The 20,608-nt window shown below is 37.7% G+C and overlaps 1 protein-coding gene across 1 annotated transcript in view; it reads left to right on the top strand.

Moving 5' to 3' along the window:
• The first annotated feature begins 303 nt into the window (after positions 1–303).
• The window catches only part of herc1 (HECT and RLD domain containing E3 ubiquitin protein ligase family member 1), a 64,022-nt gene continuing 43,717 nt past the window's right edge, over positions 304–20,608 (top strand). Inside the window, exons 1-22 of the mRNA XM_042344121.1 lie at positions 304–335; positions 6,126–7,081; positions 7,769–7,864; positions 8,161–8,355; positions 8,863–9,174; positions 9,426–9,522; positions 10,065–10,208; positions 10,699–10,826; positions 11,208–11,352; positions 11,810–11,981; positions 12,102–12,236; positions 12,966–13,131; positions 13,452–13,577; positions 14,339–14,560; positions 15,289–15,441; positions 15,579–15,711; positions 16,133–16,324; positions 17,211–17,432; positions 18,058–18,231; positions 19,486–19,600; positions 19,828–19,948; positions 20,414–20,594. Coding sequence (XP_042200055.1) covers positions 6,152–7,081; positions 7,769–7,864; positions 8,161–8,355; positions 8,863–9,174; positions 9,426–9,522; positions 10,065–10,208; positions 10,699–10,826; positions 11,208–11,352; positions 11,810–11,981; positions 12,102–12,236; positions 12,966–13,131; positions 13,452–13,577; positions 14,339–14,560; positions 15,289–15,441; positions 15,579–15,711; positions 16,133–16,324; positions 17,211–17,432; positions 18,058–18,231; positions 19,486–19,600; positions 19,828–19,948; positions 20,414–20,594 — 4,159 coding nt within the window. The 5' untranslated portion in view covers positions 304–335; positions 6,126–6,151. The remainder of the gene's footprint in view (positions 336–6,125; positions 7,082–7,768; positions 7,865–8,160; positions 8,356–8,862; positions 9,175–9,425; positions 9,523–10,064; positions 10,209–10,698; positions 10,827–11,207; positions 11,353–11,809; positions 11,982–12,101; positions 12,237–12,965; positions 13,132–13,451; positions 13,578–14,338; positions 14,561–15,288; positions 15,442–15,578; positions 15,712–16,132; positions 16,325–17,210; positions 17,433–18,057; positions 18,232–19,485; positions 19,601–19,827; positions 19,949–20,413; positions 20,595–20,608) is intronic.

Here is a 20,608-nt window from a genome sequence, read left to right as displayed (position 1 = left end):
CACACACCCACAAACAGCCCCACACACCCACAAACATCCCCACACACCCCCCCACACACCCACAAACATCCCCCCACACCCCCACAAACACCCCCACACACACCCACAACCCCCCCCTCTCCTCGTCCAACCGTTGCAGTTACCCGGATGTGGGTGGCCGGTAGCCCCGCCTCCTTTTAACCCCTGACGTCCCGCGGCGGCGGCGCGGCGGCGGCGAAGAGACAGAGAGAGGGAAGAGAGAGAAAAAAAAAGTGAGGGGCGGGAGAGAGGGTGTGTGTGTGTGTGTGTGTGTGAGAGAGAGAGAGAGCGAGAGAGAGAGAGAGGCAGAACAAGCTGTGAGTATGACATGGTGGGGGTGCGGGTGGTGAGGAGGGAGGGAGGGAGGGAGGGAGGGAGGACGAATGGGGTTTGATAAGCAACACGAGGAGGGAGAGAGGGAGAGGGAGGGGGAGAGAGGAGGTTTATTTGCCTCATGGAGGGGGAGCAGCGAGGGCTGGTGTGTGTGTGTGTGTGGTGATGATGATGATGATGATGGCTGCCCTGTTTTCCAGGCCTGGCCTTGCGTGTTGGGTGGTTGTTGTTGTGTTGTTGTTGTTGTTTGTGGTGGTGGTGTCGTCGTCGTCGCCTTCTTCTCCTCCTCCTCCTCCTTCTCCGTCCTCGGGATTATATTTTTCTTCGTCCATGTCTTTCTCTCTCTCTCTCTCTCTCTCCCTCACGTCGCGTCGCGTTGAAAGATATTTATATTTTTTTGTTCTATGTCTTACCTATGACATAATATTATCAGAAAGAAAGAAAGAAAGAAAAAAAAATGCACGTTGTCGGTTTTTGCCCGACAACGTGCCCTTTTTTTTTAAAAAAAACAACCAACCAACCACCAAAAAAAAATCCTTTAAATCTATTTTTATTTTTTATTTTTTTTTGGGGTGGGAGGAGGGAGGAGGAGGAGGGAGTGAGGGGAGGGTTCGGTTCCCATTGCACTTCTCTCTCTCTCTTTCTCTTCTATCTCTCTTTCTTTTCCTCTTTTCTCTCTCCTCTCCTCCTTTAAAACGTCTCCCACCCCCACCCAAGGCTGTCTTGTTTTCTATCACGCCTATTGCAGATAATAATAATAATAACCATCATAATCATAATAATAATAATAATAATATTTGCTGCTCCTTTCTGTTTCGTGTTTGTTTGTTTGTTTTTCCTGTTGAAATAAAGCTGATTTGGGGGACGTCGGTTTTAATAACGTTTGCAGATGTCTTTTAGACTAGATTGTTTATATATTATATATATTATATATATATCATGTATCTTATATATAATATATATATTATATATATATAGAAAGGTGATACATGTGAGCTTTGGTGCTGATACTAATCTGCGTTGGCCTCAGAGGAATGATACATAGCGTTAAGACAGGTTACACGATTCAAAATTTGCACGTGTTTCCAGAATATATATATTTTTTGGGGTGGTGGGGGGGAAATTGTTCTGGATGTTGTTCAACTAACCTGGCTGTTTTGACGTCCTTTAATAACTCGGGTCCACATGAAAACACACACGCTGATTGTGTTTTAATTTCTTACAGACGTGTGTAGGTGTTTCTGTTAGTGTGACTGGCCAGAGCTTTCAAACCCATCCGGCCTTCAGGAATCACCCCCAAATTCAAGTCTTACCCCCAAACGAAAAAGCCGTGTGCATTGGGCATCATGTGTTGACATTAAACACGTTAGGAATAGTCAAGGTTAATGTGCATCAGGGTTCTGTTGGATTCTTTATTTTGTTGAGTTGAATTATTTACAAGCATCTTCATCCGTTTTAGGTTGCCAAGACATACTTGGGTCAGGACAGTCGTTTCACTGCTTATTCTAATGTAATTAACCGTTGCGAGGTACATGAATCGTAACCGACGTATGTATGTATGTATGTATGTGCGCTGAATATCGCACTTTTCACTTAGCCCATGTGTTTTGTGGACACCAGAAAGATTTGTTATTATAGTTCTGATTGCTTACTTACATAATGTATGGGATTTGAGATGTGCGACGTGCAATTTTCAGGTATTTGTTTGACCTCCTGATTTTATTGCTGCTTCAGTACTAAAAAAAAATCCTCAATGTTATTGTAGAGTTAAGCAAAACCTCTTGGGACAGTGGATTCTTGAGGTTTTTCCTATTTTGATCATATATCGACTCTGTTGTGATAGCAAGGCAAATGTTTTAATAGAGTGTCAGGAGTCCTGTAGCTCAATGGTTACAGCACTCGCCTCGCAAGCAAGGGACCTGGGTTTGATTCCCAGCAAAGCGAAAACTTGGACAAGTTTCCTTACTCCACACGCCTGATGATAATCCTTCAAGAAAAAAAATTGGTCTCGTCAATTGTTTGTGGTACACTGCTGTGTGCAGTTGGCTGCCTCGTTTCGCCCACAATTATACAGTCAATTCACTTTACAGTCTATTCTGTGAAGCGCTTTGAGACGCCTAGAAGACATAAAAACGCTATATCAAATGCAAGGATTAGTATTATTGTTTGGTGTGGCATTACTCATGCCTGTGCTGTTTCAAAGGCTATTTATCAATTTGTTTGCTTGCATATTGAAATAAGTCAAGAAAGGACATATCTGGCTGGAATGATGATGTCACTGTTGGCTTCTATGCATTAGTACTATGCAACTATTGGCCTGGTGTATTTCATATGTCACAAAACTGCTTAAAATGGATGGAGGCCCTTTAAAAGAAAATGCTGCCTGTAAAAAAAAAACTAACCGGTTGCAACATCAAGCTTTTAAAGTAGCATTTTTACAACTAGATTTACAAATCACAAACCAGAATATGAATTGAACTATCTATGATTTTTTTTGGGGGGCTATACAAGCATTTTTGTGCTTGTTTCAAGTAGAGGTTTGGATCAGTGTAGGGACTCTTAGATGATGAGCAGTCCTGCTCATTCAAATACAATTCACCGTATTTCAATATCAGATATATTGTAGGCTGGAGAAAGCAAAACAAAACTTCCAATTTACAGATATTGGTGATTTTTAATAATAATAATAGTTGCTTTAGTTATTTTGATTGTGAAAGATCATATTGGCTGGTTAGTGAATAAACAAAGAGCATACACTTCCAGATTGTTATTGGAAGAGGTTAAGAAAACTTCATAGAGGGTTTTTAAGACCATGGCACGCTTTGCTATATGTGGCTTGTGAGGTTGACCAGTTTTAAAAGGGATTGGAAAAATCATTGAAGGGAAACAATATAAAAAGGATTCAGAAAATAAATGAATATTTTAATTAGAGCATACAGGTCCAGTAGGGTAGCTAGAGCCATATAGACTTGATGGGTCAAATGGCTTCCTTCTATGCTGTAATTGCTCTGATTCCATAAATGAAATTGTGCTGAAAATGAAGTGAATGAAGACTGCTCACAATCTTAAGATATATATAATTATAGGTTGATGAATAGCCTGGAGACTGCCAAGTGAAAAACATTGTCAAAGTTCATATAGAAAGTGAAAGTTTGATATAATCTGAGTTCCTCTATGTTATTCTTGTAATGCATTCTATATCTAGCGTGGAGTTTCAGCTACAGAACATAGTTTGGCATTAATGGCAAAATGAGTAACCATTTGGCCTATCAAGTATGTTTCCACCATTTCATTAGACCATGGCTGATAGCAGGTTAATACCATTTCCCTGCCAATGCAGCATATATCCTTTAATGCCTATCTCCCTCTCAAAGATTTAAGGTGACACAAAATCTACAAATGCAGAACCTTTTGTGTAGGGAAAAATTATTTCTAATTTCACTCAACTGGTTTAGCTCCAATTCTAAGATTGTCTCATGTTCTGGACTTTGTATTGCAAGACTGCAGATCTAGGACTCATTTAAGATTCAGCTTGATGCTGTAATGGGAAGATGGATGGTAGGGTTTGGATTCTAAAAGGATGATGGTAATTGAAAGATTGAAGGGCCTTTTTCATCTAGATTTCTCTTGTGATCTGGCCTTACAGGTCCATTAGAGCGACAAGTGAAAGTAAGCCTCCCATATGTGTCACTTAACCATGGATATGCTGGAATGCACACTGCAGTCTACCTGTGTTTTAAGTAGTCAGTCCTTGTCAGGGAATGTTGCGTTGAATTTGTAACACTGTTCTTTGTGACTAAATATTTTGAAATTACAAAAAATAATAATGTACTGTTAATTGTTTTTGAAACTATAAATATTTCCAATTTGCTGGCACTGAAGTTTGATTATATCCTCCTGTGCTTCCTCTCGCTCATCTTTTTCGCTTGTCCCCCTCCCCCTGCATTTTCTAATGCAGGTAATGCATTCATTTTATTCAGCGCTCAGGCCCACTTGAGAACTAACACAGAATGGGGAGGCTACCTTCGTGTTTTAGTGGAAAACATTGCCTTAGATATTTGGATTATAAATATCTTAGAACAGAGTTAGTCACTTCAATTAAAATTTTACAGAAACAGCCTAGAATACAATAAATGAATTAAATTTTTCAATGTGGGGCTTGAACCCCTAACCTTCTGACTCAGCAGCAAGAATGCTACTGACAGTGCCAGACTGACATAAACGTGGAGTTGTGTAGGAATATATTGGCACAAGTAGTTACATGTCTGCAAGAGGAAAACAATGTGGAGATCCCATATATTTAAATTGTCTTGACCATTGGGGGATTTCAACCAATTTTAAGTGTTAACTTACTATTTAGTCACTTGTTTGTGCCAAACTGAAAGTATAAGGCAAGTTGTGGTTTGTGTATGTGTGTGTACACACTGTATTTTACATAAATAATGTCCATAGTCTATAATTACCCCATTATACTGCAGAAAAAAATGAGTAAAGTTTTCTCTGCCAAATATGTATTCTGCTTAGAATTATCTCAAATTAATTCAAGTCACAATCTGTATTCTTTATTTGCAGTGTGCCTGCTGAGTCTTTTGAAAAGCCTTGTGAATGAGTATCTTCTTTGAGAGGCTGTAAATTATTATAGTACTTCTGTTCTGTATGATCTGGCCCACTGTATTATTTTTTAGAAAGTCAACTTTGTTTAGCTACAAATAAACAAAATGCATGAAAATGGTGGGGTGTATGGCTTTGTGTAATTTTGATGTGTTGTTCATAGACTTAGTGAGAGGCTCTTTTATAACAATCCCATTTGCATACTGTGTGTACTTTCCAGAAGGACTTTCAAAGAGAACTATAGCTTAGTTTTTTTTCATTGGGCATTGTGAGAATTTCTGCAAAGGCAGTTGCTGGAAATGTCAAATGGCACTGCACTTACCCAATGAAGACCAAGGAAGTTTTTTGTCTGTCAACACATTGCAACACTGATAGGCCACCATAAAGAAAGCAGATGGGTTTACCTTCTGTCAAAACATTTGGTGTAAAGAGGCTTGACCTTGCTAACTCCCTGCTCACTAGACTTCCCAACTCTTCCCTCCACAAGCTGTAGATTATTCAGGTCTGCAGCCCATGTCCCCTCCTGCACCAAGCTCCGTGAGCCGATCATCACACAACCATTACTCCCATTCTTGCCAAGCTCCTAACCTCTCGTATCCCAATGGATCAATTTTAATATCGTCATTCTTTCCTTCAAATCCCTATATGGCCTTCCCTATCTATGGAACCTCTTTGAGCCCTACTCAACTGCTTGTACTTTTTGCTTTATTTTGCTTATTCCCTCTGTTCTATCAGTAGTTCTAGAGCCTTAAGCTCTTCTCTCTTTTTTGCCATGTTTTCTCCCTATTTAGCTGCAAAAAAAACCCTTTTTGACCATGTTGTCAATAGCAATAATTTGATCACTCAATCCACGACTGCTTGTGGGACACTGCTGCACGTAATTGGCTGCCACATTTTGCTCACAAAATATACAATCATTTCACTTTACAGTGTATTCTGTGATTATTCAGGTCTGCTCTAAGATATCTCAAATATACGATGAGGTGCTATATAAAATGCCACGATTATTATTATGCTTTTGGTCAATACAAGTCTCCATTTTCTTTGCTCCCTATTGTATCTGTGAAGTACTTCAAGGTATTTATCAGGACGAGTTGTTGTTTTGTTGTTGAACTAGCATTTGTTTTGTTATAGGACTAATGGTTTCCCTTTCTATATTTTAGGATTGATGGCAATAAAGTGATCCATTATGGCTCTAATGATCCCACCGGTGAAGCTAAAATGGTTAGAGCACCTCAACAGCTCCTGGATTACAGAGGACAGTGAGTCCATTGCCACAAGAGAGGGTGTTTCTATCTTGTACAGCAAGCTAACCAGTAGTAAGGAGGTGGTGCCATTGCCACAGCAGGTGCTCTGCCTTAAGGGACCCCAGTTGCCCGAGTTTGAACGCGAGTCCCTCTCTAGCGATGAGCAGGAACACTACCTAGATGCTCTCCTCAGTAGCCAGCTGGCTCTGGCAAAGTTGGTTTGTTCAGATTCCCCATTTGCAGCAGCACTTCGGAAGCGACTACTGGTGCTACAGCGCATCTTTTATGCACTTTCCACCAAATATCATGATAAAGGTAAAGTCAAACAGCAACAACATTCGCCTGAAAGTAGCTCTGGATCCACAGATATTCATTCTGTCAGTGAGCGTCCGAGATCCAGTACAGATGCTCTAATAGAGATGGGGGTTCGGACTGGACTGAGTTTATTGTTTGCACTATTAAGACAGAGCTGGATGGTGCCTTCCCCAATTCCAAGCTTGAATCTCTGTAATGATGTTATTCACACTGCAATTGATGTAATAAGTTCATTACCACCATTATCTTTAGCAAATGAAAGTAAAATTCCAGCAATGGGATTGGATTGCTTATCCCAAGTGACAATGTTCCTAAAAGGAGTTACTATGCCCAGCTCAGGAGCAGATAATTTGGGGCGAAGACTAGCTTCAGAATTGTTGCTTGGACTTGCAGCACAACGTGGCTCTCTGAGATACCTTCTGGAATGGATAGAAATGGCCTTGGCTGCATCAGCTGTTGTTAGCACTATGGAGAAAACAAAACTTTCTTTAAGCCGAGAGGGAATGATCGGTTATGACTGCTTCATGAACATTCTCCTGCAGATGAGACGCTCTTTGGTATGTATTTAGTCTGGAATGTATTTAGTGTATAGTGCGATGCGAACTAATGTTAAATTAGTTTTGTTTTACTTCTCTTCCCTAAATTTATCAGTTTGAACAATTTTGGAGTATTCATTCAACTTGGATGGTGTTTTTTGACCGTGACTGTCTGTGTTATTAGTAGAAACTTCCTTTGTAAGCCCGTGCTGCCAAGGTCAATAAAATTGGGCAACACTGGAGTATGTGGCGTGTTACCATCTTATGTTGCTACCAACTGGTGGAATGTCGCCCTGTTATAGTTCAAACAGTTGGTTCATTTTATGACCTGTAGGAAACAAAATGCATTTGGTGCGAAACATTATTTAATTTAGATTTACCATACAGTGGTGTATAAACATCCATATTGTTTAAAGTTCATATAAATCCAAATGTTGCTCCTTGAAACAATAATTCTTGTTTCAAAAAGAGAAGGCTATAAAATGTTACTTTTTCTAAAAAGGATTGTTTAATGCTTATCTGCCATTTGTATGATTATTTCTTAGATTGTTGTGCTTTGATGTAACTATTAGCACTTATAACATTTCACCAGTATTGTTGTTTATTGATGATTATCTTCATAGTTACTTCATTTAACTTTTGGACCAACTTGGTTAACTTTTCATTTGGTAGATTTTAATTGTTTGTTTTGATTTTAATTTTCCACAGGGTTCATCAGCCGATAGAAGTCAATGGCGAGAACCTACTAGGACACCTGATGGGCTGTGCTCTCTATATGAAGCGGCTTTATGCCTTTTTGAAGAGGTGTTTATATGCCGCAAAGTTTATTTTCATAAATGTAACAGCTTCTAAAAAAAAATGAGAGCTTATTTTGTACTTGCCTTATTTCGCTCACAAAATACACAGTCAATTCACTTTACAGTATATTCTGTGAAGCACTTTGATACATCTCGAAGACATGATAAGGCGCTATATCAAACTGCAACTGATTTACACTGTAGAGAATTTGTAATTGTGAGTTGGCAGTTGTGCTACTGCCGTTCTCTCTTCCTCCAAAACGTTTTAGGTTAATTGGATTATTTTGCTTAAAATGGTTTTAGGTTTGTCGAATGGCTTCAGACTACTCCAGAACATGTGCAAGTCCTGATAGTTTGCAGAGTGGAGATGCTCCCATGTTATCGGAAACGTGTGAAGTGTATGTCTGGGGCAGTAACAGCAGTCATCAGCTAGTGGAGGGCACGCAGGAGAAAATTCTCCAACCAAAATTGGCTTCAAGTTTTGCCGATGCTCAGACTGTAAGTAGAATAGCTTTATTTTATTTTATTCCCCACCTCATTCTAAATATTTTGGAATAATGGATGCATTTTACGAATGTTAGTTTATGGGCTTAATGTAACTAAGGCAGTAACTTTTTCAACTATGTGAATCTGTGGCTTCAGCAATACTATAAGTACTTAAGATGTGAAAAATATTGTGAAGGAAAAAAATATTTCCATTGTATGGATATATAGAAATATATGTGCTACTGAGGCAGATTTCTTAAGTCTGCTGTCAAATGTAATCTGTGTGTCTAAGCATATGTTAATTTAATGATTCTTCCAAAATGCAGCAAATATACTGTACAGTAAATCCCTTTACACAGAGATAGTGACTTGAAAGGTATTGCATCAATTGCAAGGATTATGTTGGATAAATGTTCTATATATAATATGACCTTTTAATATACTGTACTATGATTTTTCTCTTGTTTAGTATTTGTAACTTACAAGAAGTTTCATGATTTTCGTTTCTTTCCCACCTAGATTGAAGCAGGACAGTACTGCACATTTGTCATTTCATCTGATGGATCAGTGAGGGCCTGTGGTAAAGGAAGCTATGGGAGACTTGGTCTTGGTGATTCAAACAATCAGTCAACCTTAAAAAAGTTAACATTTGAACCACATCGAGCTATCAAAAAGATTTCCTCATCAAAAGGTTCTGATGGTCACACTTTGGCCTTTACTACAGAGGGAGAAGTTTTCAGCTGGGGTGATGGTGACTATGGAAAACTTGGACATGGAAACAGTTCTACACAAAAATATCCCAAACTTATTCAAGGACCTTTGCAAGGAAAAGTGAGTGTTTAATTTTGTCAGGATCATCTGTTTTGTTAGTTTCTAAATTGGCACATCTTGAATGTATTAGTTTTTTATTGTTTCCTCTTTCAACATTGAACAATGTATTCTATTTTGGATCTTTCTGTTTTAAAACTGTTAACTATGTTTTAATAATAAATCATAGTAACTTTAAATGGTGTGAAATACAGTACATACTATAGGCAATTCTCTGCTAAGATTAATTGAAATGTTTTCTTGTTCTTTTCAAGGTAGTTGTGTGTGTATCTGCTGGCTATAGACACAGTGCTGCTGTCACAGAAGATGGAGAATTGTACACCTGGGGAGAGGGAGACTTTGGGCGTTTAGGTAGGCATTAACATTTTTGGAACATATTGGCAATTGCTGGATTATGTACAAATGGCAAAGATGCTAAATTTGTGTTGCAAGAGGTATCTCTTCCAATACATTGAAGAAACAAATATAATAAATAACTAATAAAGTAAATGAAGATTTTTTTAATATATGGCAAATCCTGTAAATTCTAGTTTTCCCATTGGAATTCTAAAGATTTCGCTCCTGGGAATAACGTTAATAGAAGCAACAACCTAAAAGGTTTATTCTGGTACCTCTAGCAGCTTGCTGGCCTGTACAGATCTTTCCCATGATGGCTAGAAAACCTAAAGTTACAAAACAATTTGCTGATACTGTGTTTGAATACGCACAATTGTTTCTGTGCTTCTACAGGTTCTATCCAATTTAGCCTGCACTGGGTGGGATGGGGAGGTTTAACCAGTAGGACAGGGAATGCTGTAAAGGTACTAATAAAGTGACATTTATGGTGTCTTACAAAGTAAAGAAAGCTTTCCGATGAAACAATTTTAAATTGTTTTACATTTTATGTTTCTTAGGTCATGGAGATAGCAACAGCCGTAATATTCCGACTTTGGTGAAGGATATTAGCAATGTAGGCGAGGTTTCCTGCGGAAGCTCACATACCATCGCATTATCTAAAGATGGAAGAACAGTGTGGTCTTTTGGAGGAGGTGACAATGGTAAGTTATTCTGCTATTGCCGGAATCATTCTGAAATAAAAGCTTTTGAATGCAATACCCATTTCTGAAATCGTACATGATTTCAAACGTATGGATATCCTTTTCGTGATACGGTGGCAGTATTCTCAAAGGTGTTCCATTCCTAAATTAAGGAATGCTTTTAGAAATACCACAGTGGTTTGTTTCAGTCAGCCCCCAGCATTGGCATTTTAACATTAGCCTAAGACAATAATTTTATTTTGTATGTTTTAAGTCTATACTCTAGGTTTGTTTGTTTAATTCTGCATTTTTTTGAACAAGTGCATGAGCTCCACTGTCAAAATGAGTGGGGTTAATAATAATGGGGTCATCTTTCTTCCATATTCCCAGCAGTTCAGTTATGTGACAGTGTGACTAAACTTTTGGGGAAAATAGTTAAACATTATGTGTGCTTCAGGCAATCGTAGCTAATGTTTGTCATGGCTAATATTTGTTTTCTTCATCCTGTTAGGCAAGCTTGGTCACGGTGATACGAACAGAGTTTATAAGCCAAAAATTGTTGAAGCTTTACAAGGAATGTTCATTCGTAAAGTATGTGCTGGGAGCCAATCTTCACTTGCTTTGACATCAACAGGACAGGTAGTTTATACCAAACATCCCCTTTTTTGTAATTGCAATTGTGTTATCCTCTTGATTGAAATAATAATTACAAATTATTATTGGAGTTAGGTTAAAAGATCAGCAATGATCTTATTGAATGGCGGGGCAGGCTCGAGGGGCTGAATGGCCTACACCTGCTCCTAATTCCTATGTTCCTATGTAGCAATCCTCTATTTGATCAGATATGTTGGAAATACCTAAAAAGATGTAAGTCAAAACATTTACGTTGTTAAAAATGTATTGATAAAGTGATTTTGTAGTTGAAAAATAAAAGTTGTCTTGTTTTACCTTTTCAAAATTTGTATCTTATGAAATATTTTTACAGTATTGTAATGATCACTGTATTTCACTTGTTTGTAGGTATATGCTTGGGGTTGTGGTGCCTGTCTCGGTTGTGGCTCTTCAGAAGCTACTGCCTTGAGACCCAAGCTGATTGAGGAGCTGGCCACCACAAGAATAGTTGACATTTCAATAGGCGACAGCCATTGTTTGGCACTTTCACATGGTGAGATACAAATCAGGAATTGAAATTCTAGACCAACATATTAATCGTAATTATCTCTTTAAAAAATATTTGGAAACTTAGGAGTAATACGATTATTGGGCCCACTGCAGCTCATTCTTGTATAGGCTCTGCCACACTAGCGTCTTATTCGCAATTTGAATAACACCCAATATTGTTTGCTGTTTACTTTTCTTGGATAGCTACACTTAAAAGTTTTTTTGTGTGTGTGTGTGTGAAATTTGCTGGGACTTCTTAGTACAGCGTGGGAGTGGGGTAGAAAGTTACAAAATTCTGCAGTTGAAAAATGTGAATGAAGAGTCACCCCTTGTGACTTTCACTGTTGTGTTGCACTTTTCCATCATTTGAATATCACTGTAAAATGAAATCATCGTGTAAAATGAAGAATGCTTATTTAAAGAAGGTATACAGTTAATTATATGATGCATTTTTATTTTAGATAACGAGGTGTACGCTTGGGGCAATAATTCTATGGGGCAGTGTGGCCAGGGAAACTCAACTGGCCCAATAACTAAGCCCAAAAAAGTGATTGGATTGGATGGAGTAGCCTGCCAACAGATTTCTGCTGGAACGTCACATAGCTTAGCCTGGACAGCATTACCCAGAGACAGGTCAGAAAATAATTTATACCTTATATAAGAAAAAATTGCCCTATGGAGTTTGAGAGTTGATAATGAGTGTCAGTACATTTTTTTTTAAATCAACACAATTTTTAAAAACATTTCTGACAGGCAAGTTGTCGCTTGGCACAGACCTTACTGTGTAGATTTGGAAGAAAGCACTTTTTCGCACCTGCGATCATTTCTCGAGTGGTACTGTGATGGAATCAACAATGATGTTCCACCTCTTCCCTTTCCATCATCAAGGTAGAATTTGCTCAAGTAAAATGTGTGTTATCTGTTAAGTCTAAAATTATTGAAGGTGTGAAGTTCTGTTGAAAATAATAAATAATAATAATAATAATCCTTGCATTTGATATAGCGCTTTCACGTCGGGAGGACGTCCAAGCGCTTCACAGAATATACTGTAAAGTGAATTGACTGTATATTTGTGGGCGAACGCGGCAGCCAATTGCGCACAGCAAAATATGTTTGATCTAGGGCTATTTATAATTGCCGTTCTAGTAGCTGTTGTTTAGTGGTATATTCATAATGGTGTAATAAATAAATGCCTAAATAATGTGTTACAATGTTTGCAAAGAATCATTTTTTTTCTGAGCTGGTAATGCAATTATCAGTGTAGATGTCGCACCTTCTGTTCATGTGGGCATGGCAAAAATATACATAGTGTTTTTAGTAGAGGTTTTCAATAATTACTTATTACCAATTACTGAGTAGGACTAAGTGAAATGGGAGGATTCTTTCGAATGGTTTACCTATTCTCTAGATAAGCAGTGAATGGCAAGAATAAGAATACAGTACGTCTCCAATATTACATTTCATAGATTAGTGTCCAGCACTATACCTATCAAATGAAATATGAAAGGCGGTATATAAATGCAAGTTGTTATTTTCTAGCTATGTCGTTTTTTCCTGTGTTGATGCATCAATTGTTCTAAATCAGGTTTGTTTTATTTTTGTTTGTTTTTAAAATAGAGAACATCATAATTTTCTGAAACTCTGTCTTAAACTGCTTTCAAACCATCTGGCACTTGCTCTAGCTGGGGGAGTAGCCACCAGTATTCTTGGGAGACAAGCTAGGCCTTTGAGAAACCTGCTGTTCAGACTAATGGATTCCTCTGTGCCAGATGAAATTCAAGAGGTATTTTCTTTCTATATACTTGATTTCAGTGACTAAATTAAGTGCATTCATTCTACTGAGTAATGAAATTAGTTTGAAATAGAAAAAGCGCTCATGTAATTTAAAGCACCACAAATTGTGCTAAAGTGTAAATGTTTACAATAAATAAATGTAATAGTTGTGATGCCTTGAATGAGCATTTACTTTAATCAGCAAATGTTGCTTCTAATATTGCTGTTTATAAATGCTTTTGGGAGCATGATGGATTATGAAGCTTATTAAAACGATTGGCAAATATTAATTTAAAAATTGAACATTTATTTCTGTTTTCCTCCTTTCAGGCTGTCATAGAGACCCTTTCTGTAGGTGCTACTATGTTACTTCCTCCACTGCGTGAAAGAATGGAACTGCTTCATTCACTACTACCCCAGGGCCCTGACAGGTGGGAAAGCCTATCAAAAGGACAGGTAAGAAGATTGTTTGTTTGGATTTTAAATAAATAAAAAAGCTTCATTGTTGGTACTTAAACAAATTTTTCATTGTAAATCTTGGAATATATCCCATGAGGGCCTTCTTTCATCTCTTAATATGACTAAGCTAGTGTCAAGCATCTAAAAGAGAATTTATAAGGAACTATCACACAGAGAGTAGTGAGCTTGTGGAACTCATTGCCTGAAGCATTGGTTAAATCCGATGGATGCATTGAAGAGGAAGTTTAACCTTCACACCAGGGAGAGGGAAACCGGCTCTCACTGTTTATAATTTTGGGAGAGCAAGATCAGCACATACACTGATGTCACCTGAGGTTGATGCATGCTGATGTTAAAAATACATTGTTGTGTGACGTTAGCAATGTGCTTTCTCCAGATTAATCAAGGAACCTGGCTCAATTCCAGTCATGTGTGGAGGATGCTTCTGTCAAACATAAATAATCCCACAATCTTTATTCTCCAATGTGCCTTCTTTTCTAGAATGTGGTGCATTTAATTAAAATCCCTTTAAATCAACTCTGAATGAGAGCTCCTAAAATGTTTAGTTTTCAAATGTCTAACTTTCAGTCTGTAACATTTGTATTTGTAACATACTGTGACATTTGCAATACATGTTAGCCAGAATTACAAACATTTTCAGATTCTGTATGAGTGCAGATTGTACGAGTTGAAACTTGCGTGTTATTTTCTGCTAGTGATAGTTCTTTAAAATTGGAATAATTGTCATTTTTCTCTAGAGGATGCAGTTGGATATTATTCTCACAAGCCTTCAGGATCACACCCATGTGGCTTCTTTGCTAGGCTACAGCACTCCTCCTGATGTCATTGAAACTCCCTGCACAGGACCATTGTATAACAGCCTCCCCGATGGATCCTATGGCTCCCAAGGCAGCCATCCTGATACTCATTTAGCAGAAATTTTGATGAAAACCCTGTTAAGGAATCTTGGATTCTATACTGTAAGTAACCTTTCACTTTCACATATTTAAAGTTGCTGTGGTGGGTAACAGGTTTTTCAAAGAAAATCTGCTTGTGTTATTGGATTGCATAGATAAACCACCCATGATCTAAGTAGCAACCTTTATTGTATAAAGAATGCAATAATTTTATACAACCATTCTTATATGCCCAGAAATACAGTCACCGCCCTTTACTGTGGAGTCCTGTAGCTCAGTGGTTAGAGCACTCGCTTTGCAAGCGAGAGACCTGAGTTCATTTCCAGGCAGAGGGCGAAACCTTGGGCAAGTTTCCTTACTCCACACGCCTAATAATAATCCCTCCAAAACCAAAAACAATAATAAATTGGTCATTTTCAATCTACAACTGTTTGTGGGACATCGCTGTGCGCAATTGGCTGCCGCATTCGCCCACAAATATATAGTCAATTCACTTTACAGTGTGTTCTGTGAAGCGCTTTAGGACGTCCTCCCGACGTGAAAAGCGCTATATCAAATGCAAGGATTATTATTATTATCCTGTGAAGAGCTTTGAAACTTATTCTTGTCATGAAAGGTGATATATCAAATGTCAGAATTATTATTAGCACTTTTTAGGTAGTTAATGTAGTAGTATTTGCTTTTGCTGACAAAATGGCATGCATTGGGCTGTGTGCCCATTTGTAAGTTTAGTTAATTACTTTTTGGATCATTATCAGTGATTTGCTTACATTCACTCTTTTTGTATATAGGATCAGGCTTTTGGCGAGCTTGAAAAGAATAGTGATAAGCAGCTATTGGGGACTTCGTCAGCTGAAAACAGTCAGCCAGCTCACTTACATGAATTGCTATGCTCGTTGCAGAAACAACTTTTGGCTTATTGCCATACCAACAGTGTCAGTGAGGTAAATATAATACATCTAGAATTGCAAAATATGCTTCATTTCAATTTGGGGTATGAACATTATAGATTTGTATTCAACGTAGTGTTGTACTTGGTGGCAGTGGTGATCTCTAGGTTTAAACGCATGTTTTATTTTAGAGTTCCAGCAGTGTGGCTTTACTGCACAAACATCTACAACTCCTGCTGCCTCATGCAACAGAAATTTACTTGCGTTCTGCAACATTGCTGAAAGAGAGCTCCTGGAATGGGAGTGTCAGGGATAAACTCCAAGGTATGATTTTTTTTATTTCAGACGATTTAATTTAAGTTCTTTTTATAGAATATATAACCATTTCTAGATGTCTACATGCCTCAACGTGCAGATTTTGATTTCACTGTCAGCGGGGTATTTTAACATTCACTAAATGTTTTTTAACACTGTCTGCTTTTTAAAAACAACCCATTAAATTGCAAAGTTATAGGATGGATGTTAGTTTTCAGGATGCTTTTTTTTTCTTGGTGTTCATTCACCAAGACATTGCATTTTGTAATTATTAGTTCTTTTCCATCAAATACTTGTTTTTAAAAAGAGTGACTTGGAACCATCTGGAGGTAAATGGTTCAATAAACATGTCAACTTTTTCTCAATGCAATTAATTTTTTGTACATGTACTCTGCAGTCTGGATCAACAAAGAATTATTTCTACTTGCAGGTGTCCTCTATGGTTCAGCAGCAGGGAGCATGCTCTGTCAGATCATTAACTCATTGTTGCTACTACCTGTATTTGTGGCACGACCTTTGCTAAGCCATCTGCTGGATTTATTACCATCATTAGATCGTTTGAACCGACTTTTACCGGCTGCAGCCCTTTTAGAAGATCAGGAGTTACAATGGCCATTACATGGTAAGAGGTTTATTCAGAGCTCTCGATGTCGTTGAGCTTATCTGGTGAATCATAAAGGTTTGGACTTCGCAGGTTTCATCGCAAATTATTTATGCAAGGATAATAAACATGCTGCTGTCAGGATAGAAAACCTTCCACTCCCGATTTCTGTACAGTTACACCTGTTGGGGGTGCATATTTATTGGCGACAGAATGGGTCTCAGTCCTCTTTGTCAAAGTGCCAAAGTTAATTATTCTACCACTGCTCCATTTTACCAATTGGACTGTGAGATGAATTTTGCTCAGTTTGTAAAATTTGCATCAAAATTAGAACATACTCAACATTTGGCCAACACGATCCAACATAGCTTCAAGTAACATTTTTCTGCATCTTTGCAGGTTTTAAATGATAAACCAGTTTGGTTTGTAAACACTTTAAATATGTTATTCAGAGTGGAAATATGTGCATTTGAATTATCTGTGTTTTTATAAAGTATTTGATCATATTTTTGCACTAATTACCATCTCTTACTTGTTTGATACTTTTAAACTACTGCCACCCTATTTAGCTGCTGCTAAAGCAGCAACCCTGGTTTTCGAGACAATGCTATCCACAAAACTAGGTGGTAATGTTGCTTCAGGGGGTGATTACTTCAGTTCATTTACTGGTTTGGGTGGTATAACATTATGCTGAGGTTGGTAAATTTCAAGATGCACTAGTTTACCAAACTCAGAAATTTACTGCCGAGGAGAGAATTTCTCCAAAAATGCAATAACCTTGGGTAATTGAAAAGTGTGCGTGTTGTGTTAACAGAATAAAGTAAGTTTCTGCAGTTACGCAAAAAGTTTGCAATATGGATGAATTCTTTGAAATATTATTACTAATCCTCTTGATTAATGCTGTTAGGTACCCTTGAGCATGTTGACCCTGCTGATTTGTCCATGCCACAGCCTGCCCTGTCTTGGGTCTGGCTTGTAGATCTGGAGAGAACTCTTGCACTACTTGTAGGCCGCTGCCTTGGTGGTATGCTCCAGGGCCCACCCAACTCACCAGAGGAACAAGATACTGCCTATTGGTTAAAAACTCCTCTATTCAGCAATGGATTGGAAATGGATCTTCCCCAACTAGGTAATACTGCTACTTTGAAATGTTCTGACCATCTTATCATTCAGCTTCTGTTGCTGCTTCATAGGTAAGTAAGCATACATATGTTAGAACAAATGTTCTTTATTTTTTCTTCTGTTGATTCTAAAATGAAAATCACTTTAGCTTATATGAATGTCATAGTTGGAGAATTTTCAGGAGGCTGCTGTTTTTCTTCCCCCTCTCCCTGCTCCTCCCGTCTTCTCGCAAAGGCATTTTGACTCCTAGGGTTTGGTTGTAAGGTTGTCGATTGTCCTATGACCAAGAGAGGCATCAAAACCTTGCTTGATCTTGTCCTTTACTCCACCACTTGTACCTTCCATCATGTGCGTCTTGGTGACAGTCAGGAGGGATAATCCTTGTGTGTATAATTGGTACTGAGACTAATTGTAGAATCCCAACAGTTGCCTCAGCTGAGATCACCTAATTCAAGACCAAGACTTGAACTTGCAACATTCAGCATGAATCAGCCTCTGAGACTGACAAATGTTTTGTGGTGGTGGATTACTATATGTATTTTTGTATACACTTTTGATTTATGCACATCTTTTGCAAGTATTATAAATATTTTTAAAGAGAAATTTAGTAAAAGATTGTTTCCTTAATGCAGATAAATGTATGAGCTCTTTATTGGAAGTCGCACTGTCTGGAAATGAAGAACAAAAACCATTTGAATACAACCTTGGTTCTGATGACATTATGTTTATTGATCTGTCTTTGGGTTGTACTAAAGAACCTGCCAATGCTCTGTGGCTCAAAATGCAGGATTATGCCGTCAGCAAAGGTAGGTGGATCTTTTCAGAGGGAACATTTTTTGTGTAATGGGTGAATATTGAATCTTTAAACGTGTATTTTATTTAATTATATATAGTCCATTGTATACCTGAAGTGTACAGGCACTGTGAAGAAACTAATGGTAATACTTCTACAGGGAGAATAGACTTCACAATTGAAAGATGAAGTAATTCTATCTTATCCTTGAACCGTTCGCTTCAATCTCCATTCTTTCAATGTAGTGTCATGGTATCTTACCTCTGTGTGACAATTACACATTCCTTCCAGGTGCACTCTGAAAATAGTGATCCTTCTCTTCTCATTTTATGCCAAAAATATGTGCCCGGTCAGAGCAGTCTCACAAAACACACCCAACTCTTGGCTTTTAATAAAATATTTCTTATTTATTCAAACCCATATGCTTCAATATATATATTCCCACATTCCACGCAAAAATAACAACTACAATTCTTATACAATACTTTGATAATACTATATTAATATAACTTTAACAAGGCATTATAACTCATACTCTATAAGATATCTAACCACTGAGCCTCAACTCTTGGACCAAACAAATAGAGGAAACTTACCCCAAATTCACATCTCTTCTGAGATTCTGAGATTCAGAGTTTTTATAATTAGTGATATTAAAGTCAAATGTTAGTGAAAACTCCAAAACGCAACAACTGTCATAACTCCATTCCCTCTCTTTTATACCTCAAATGTGTCCGTGTGACTTTTTTACCCAATCAGTTCTTTGTACTTTGCAAACTCAACTCCTGATTGACTAAGAATGACCTTGTTAAATAAATCCTTCGTACTTTGATAGTTTGAAAACATGAAACTGGTTAGCTCAACTGTTAACTCAACTATTATTCAGACTGAAAGACTCCGACGGGACCATAAAACGCATTAACTCACAAAATCTAACAAAAAAGCCATAAACCGAAAGCACTTAACCAACATGTTTACACCTTAAGAGAGAGAAACAGATTGACAAATTTAACAAATTCAACAGACTATCTGGCTCCGAACACCTGTGACCCCTCTTCATGTACCGAAATATTCACCCTTTTAATCCTTTACTACCTCACAGTAGCATCAAGGAACTGATTTTACACTCAGATTAAGCACAAATAAATTCATTAAAACTATTTAATATCAATTATGTCTAAATTTATCCTGATAAGATTTTTAAAAAAATAACATTGCGCCCAATGTTTCATCTTACCTGCGTGTAATTCTTGCCTTTTTATTCCAGACTGGGATAGTGCGATTCTCAGCAATGAGTCCTTGTTGGATACAGCTTCAAGATTTGTTCTTGCAGCTCTTTTAAAACACACTAGCTTGCTAAATCAAGCTTGCGGAGAGAGCAGGCAAGTTGCATATTTGCTATCAAAACGCATCAACACTGCATGTAAAATTTGTTGTATGATATGGATTGGTTAGACCAGTTGATTTGTGAACACTTGTGAAAAACCTAATGCAGGGAAGATGCAACCTTTTTCCATATTTTTGTTTACCTATTAAGTTTACCTTAATACTAATCACATTTTCAGTTTAAACTTTCCAAAAGCTTTAATTAAAAAAAAATGTTTTTCAGGTACCAGCCCAGTAAAACTCTTGCAGAAGTTTATCGTTGTGTGTACAAAGTTCGTAACAGGCTGTTAGCATGTAAAAACATGGAACTTATCCAGACTCAGTCACCTTCCAGGGATAGATGGGTAAGTTTATGAAACTGCATTGAAAAAAAATGTTTTCAAATAATTTTTGTTTACCATCTCCATGGAAAGTTAGACCATTCTTTATAATAGTGAGGGTATTTTATAAATCTTAAGTGAAACTGTCATGAATTACATTAGGCTCAAGTAGGAATGTGTATTGATTTTATAAGAGTCATCAAAACTTTGGCATCTGTTTCAAAAATGTTTTGTTATAAGCAGCTTTATCATATAAAAGGAGAAAAAAGCTGTTGTGGTGCAATGGCTATTGCAAAATCACCAAGGGAAAAGGGCTCAGTAACGAGTTATCCAGAGTTTTGAGTTAGGGATATGTGTTGTTACAAAAATAAATGCAACCAGGATATTGACTGCATGATGATTTAAATGGTGGTGACAAGTTAAACCAGAGTCGAGTTATTATCAGGAGTTTACTGTATTACAGAACTGTGTTTCTGCTTTGCTTTCAAGTTGTCTGGAAATCCGGATTCTACAGAGGACCAAGAGCACTCATTTACCCGCACCATTGATGAGGAAGCTGAAATGGAAGAACAGGCAGACAGAGATCGTGAGGAAGAACACCTGGAACAAGGGGATGAGGAAGAAGAAGAAGAAGAAGAAGAAAGGGAACAAGAGGTCATGACTGCTGGCAGTAAGTAAATCTGG

The sequence above is a fragment of the Callorhinchus milii genome, unplaced genomic scaffold (genome assembly GCF_018977255.1).
Source record: "Callorhinchus milii isolate IMCB2004 unplaced genomic scaffold, IMCB_Cmil_1.0 Scaffold26, whole genome shotgun sequence".
In the NCBI taxonomy this organism is placed as follows: Eukaryota; Metazoa; Chordata; class Chondrichthyes; order Chimaeriformes; family Callorhinchidae; genus Callorhinchus; species Callorhinchus milii.
The sequence above is the reverse complement of the archived record's forward strand: the minus strand, read 5'-3'. Positions and strand labels throughout refer to the sequence as shown.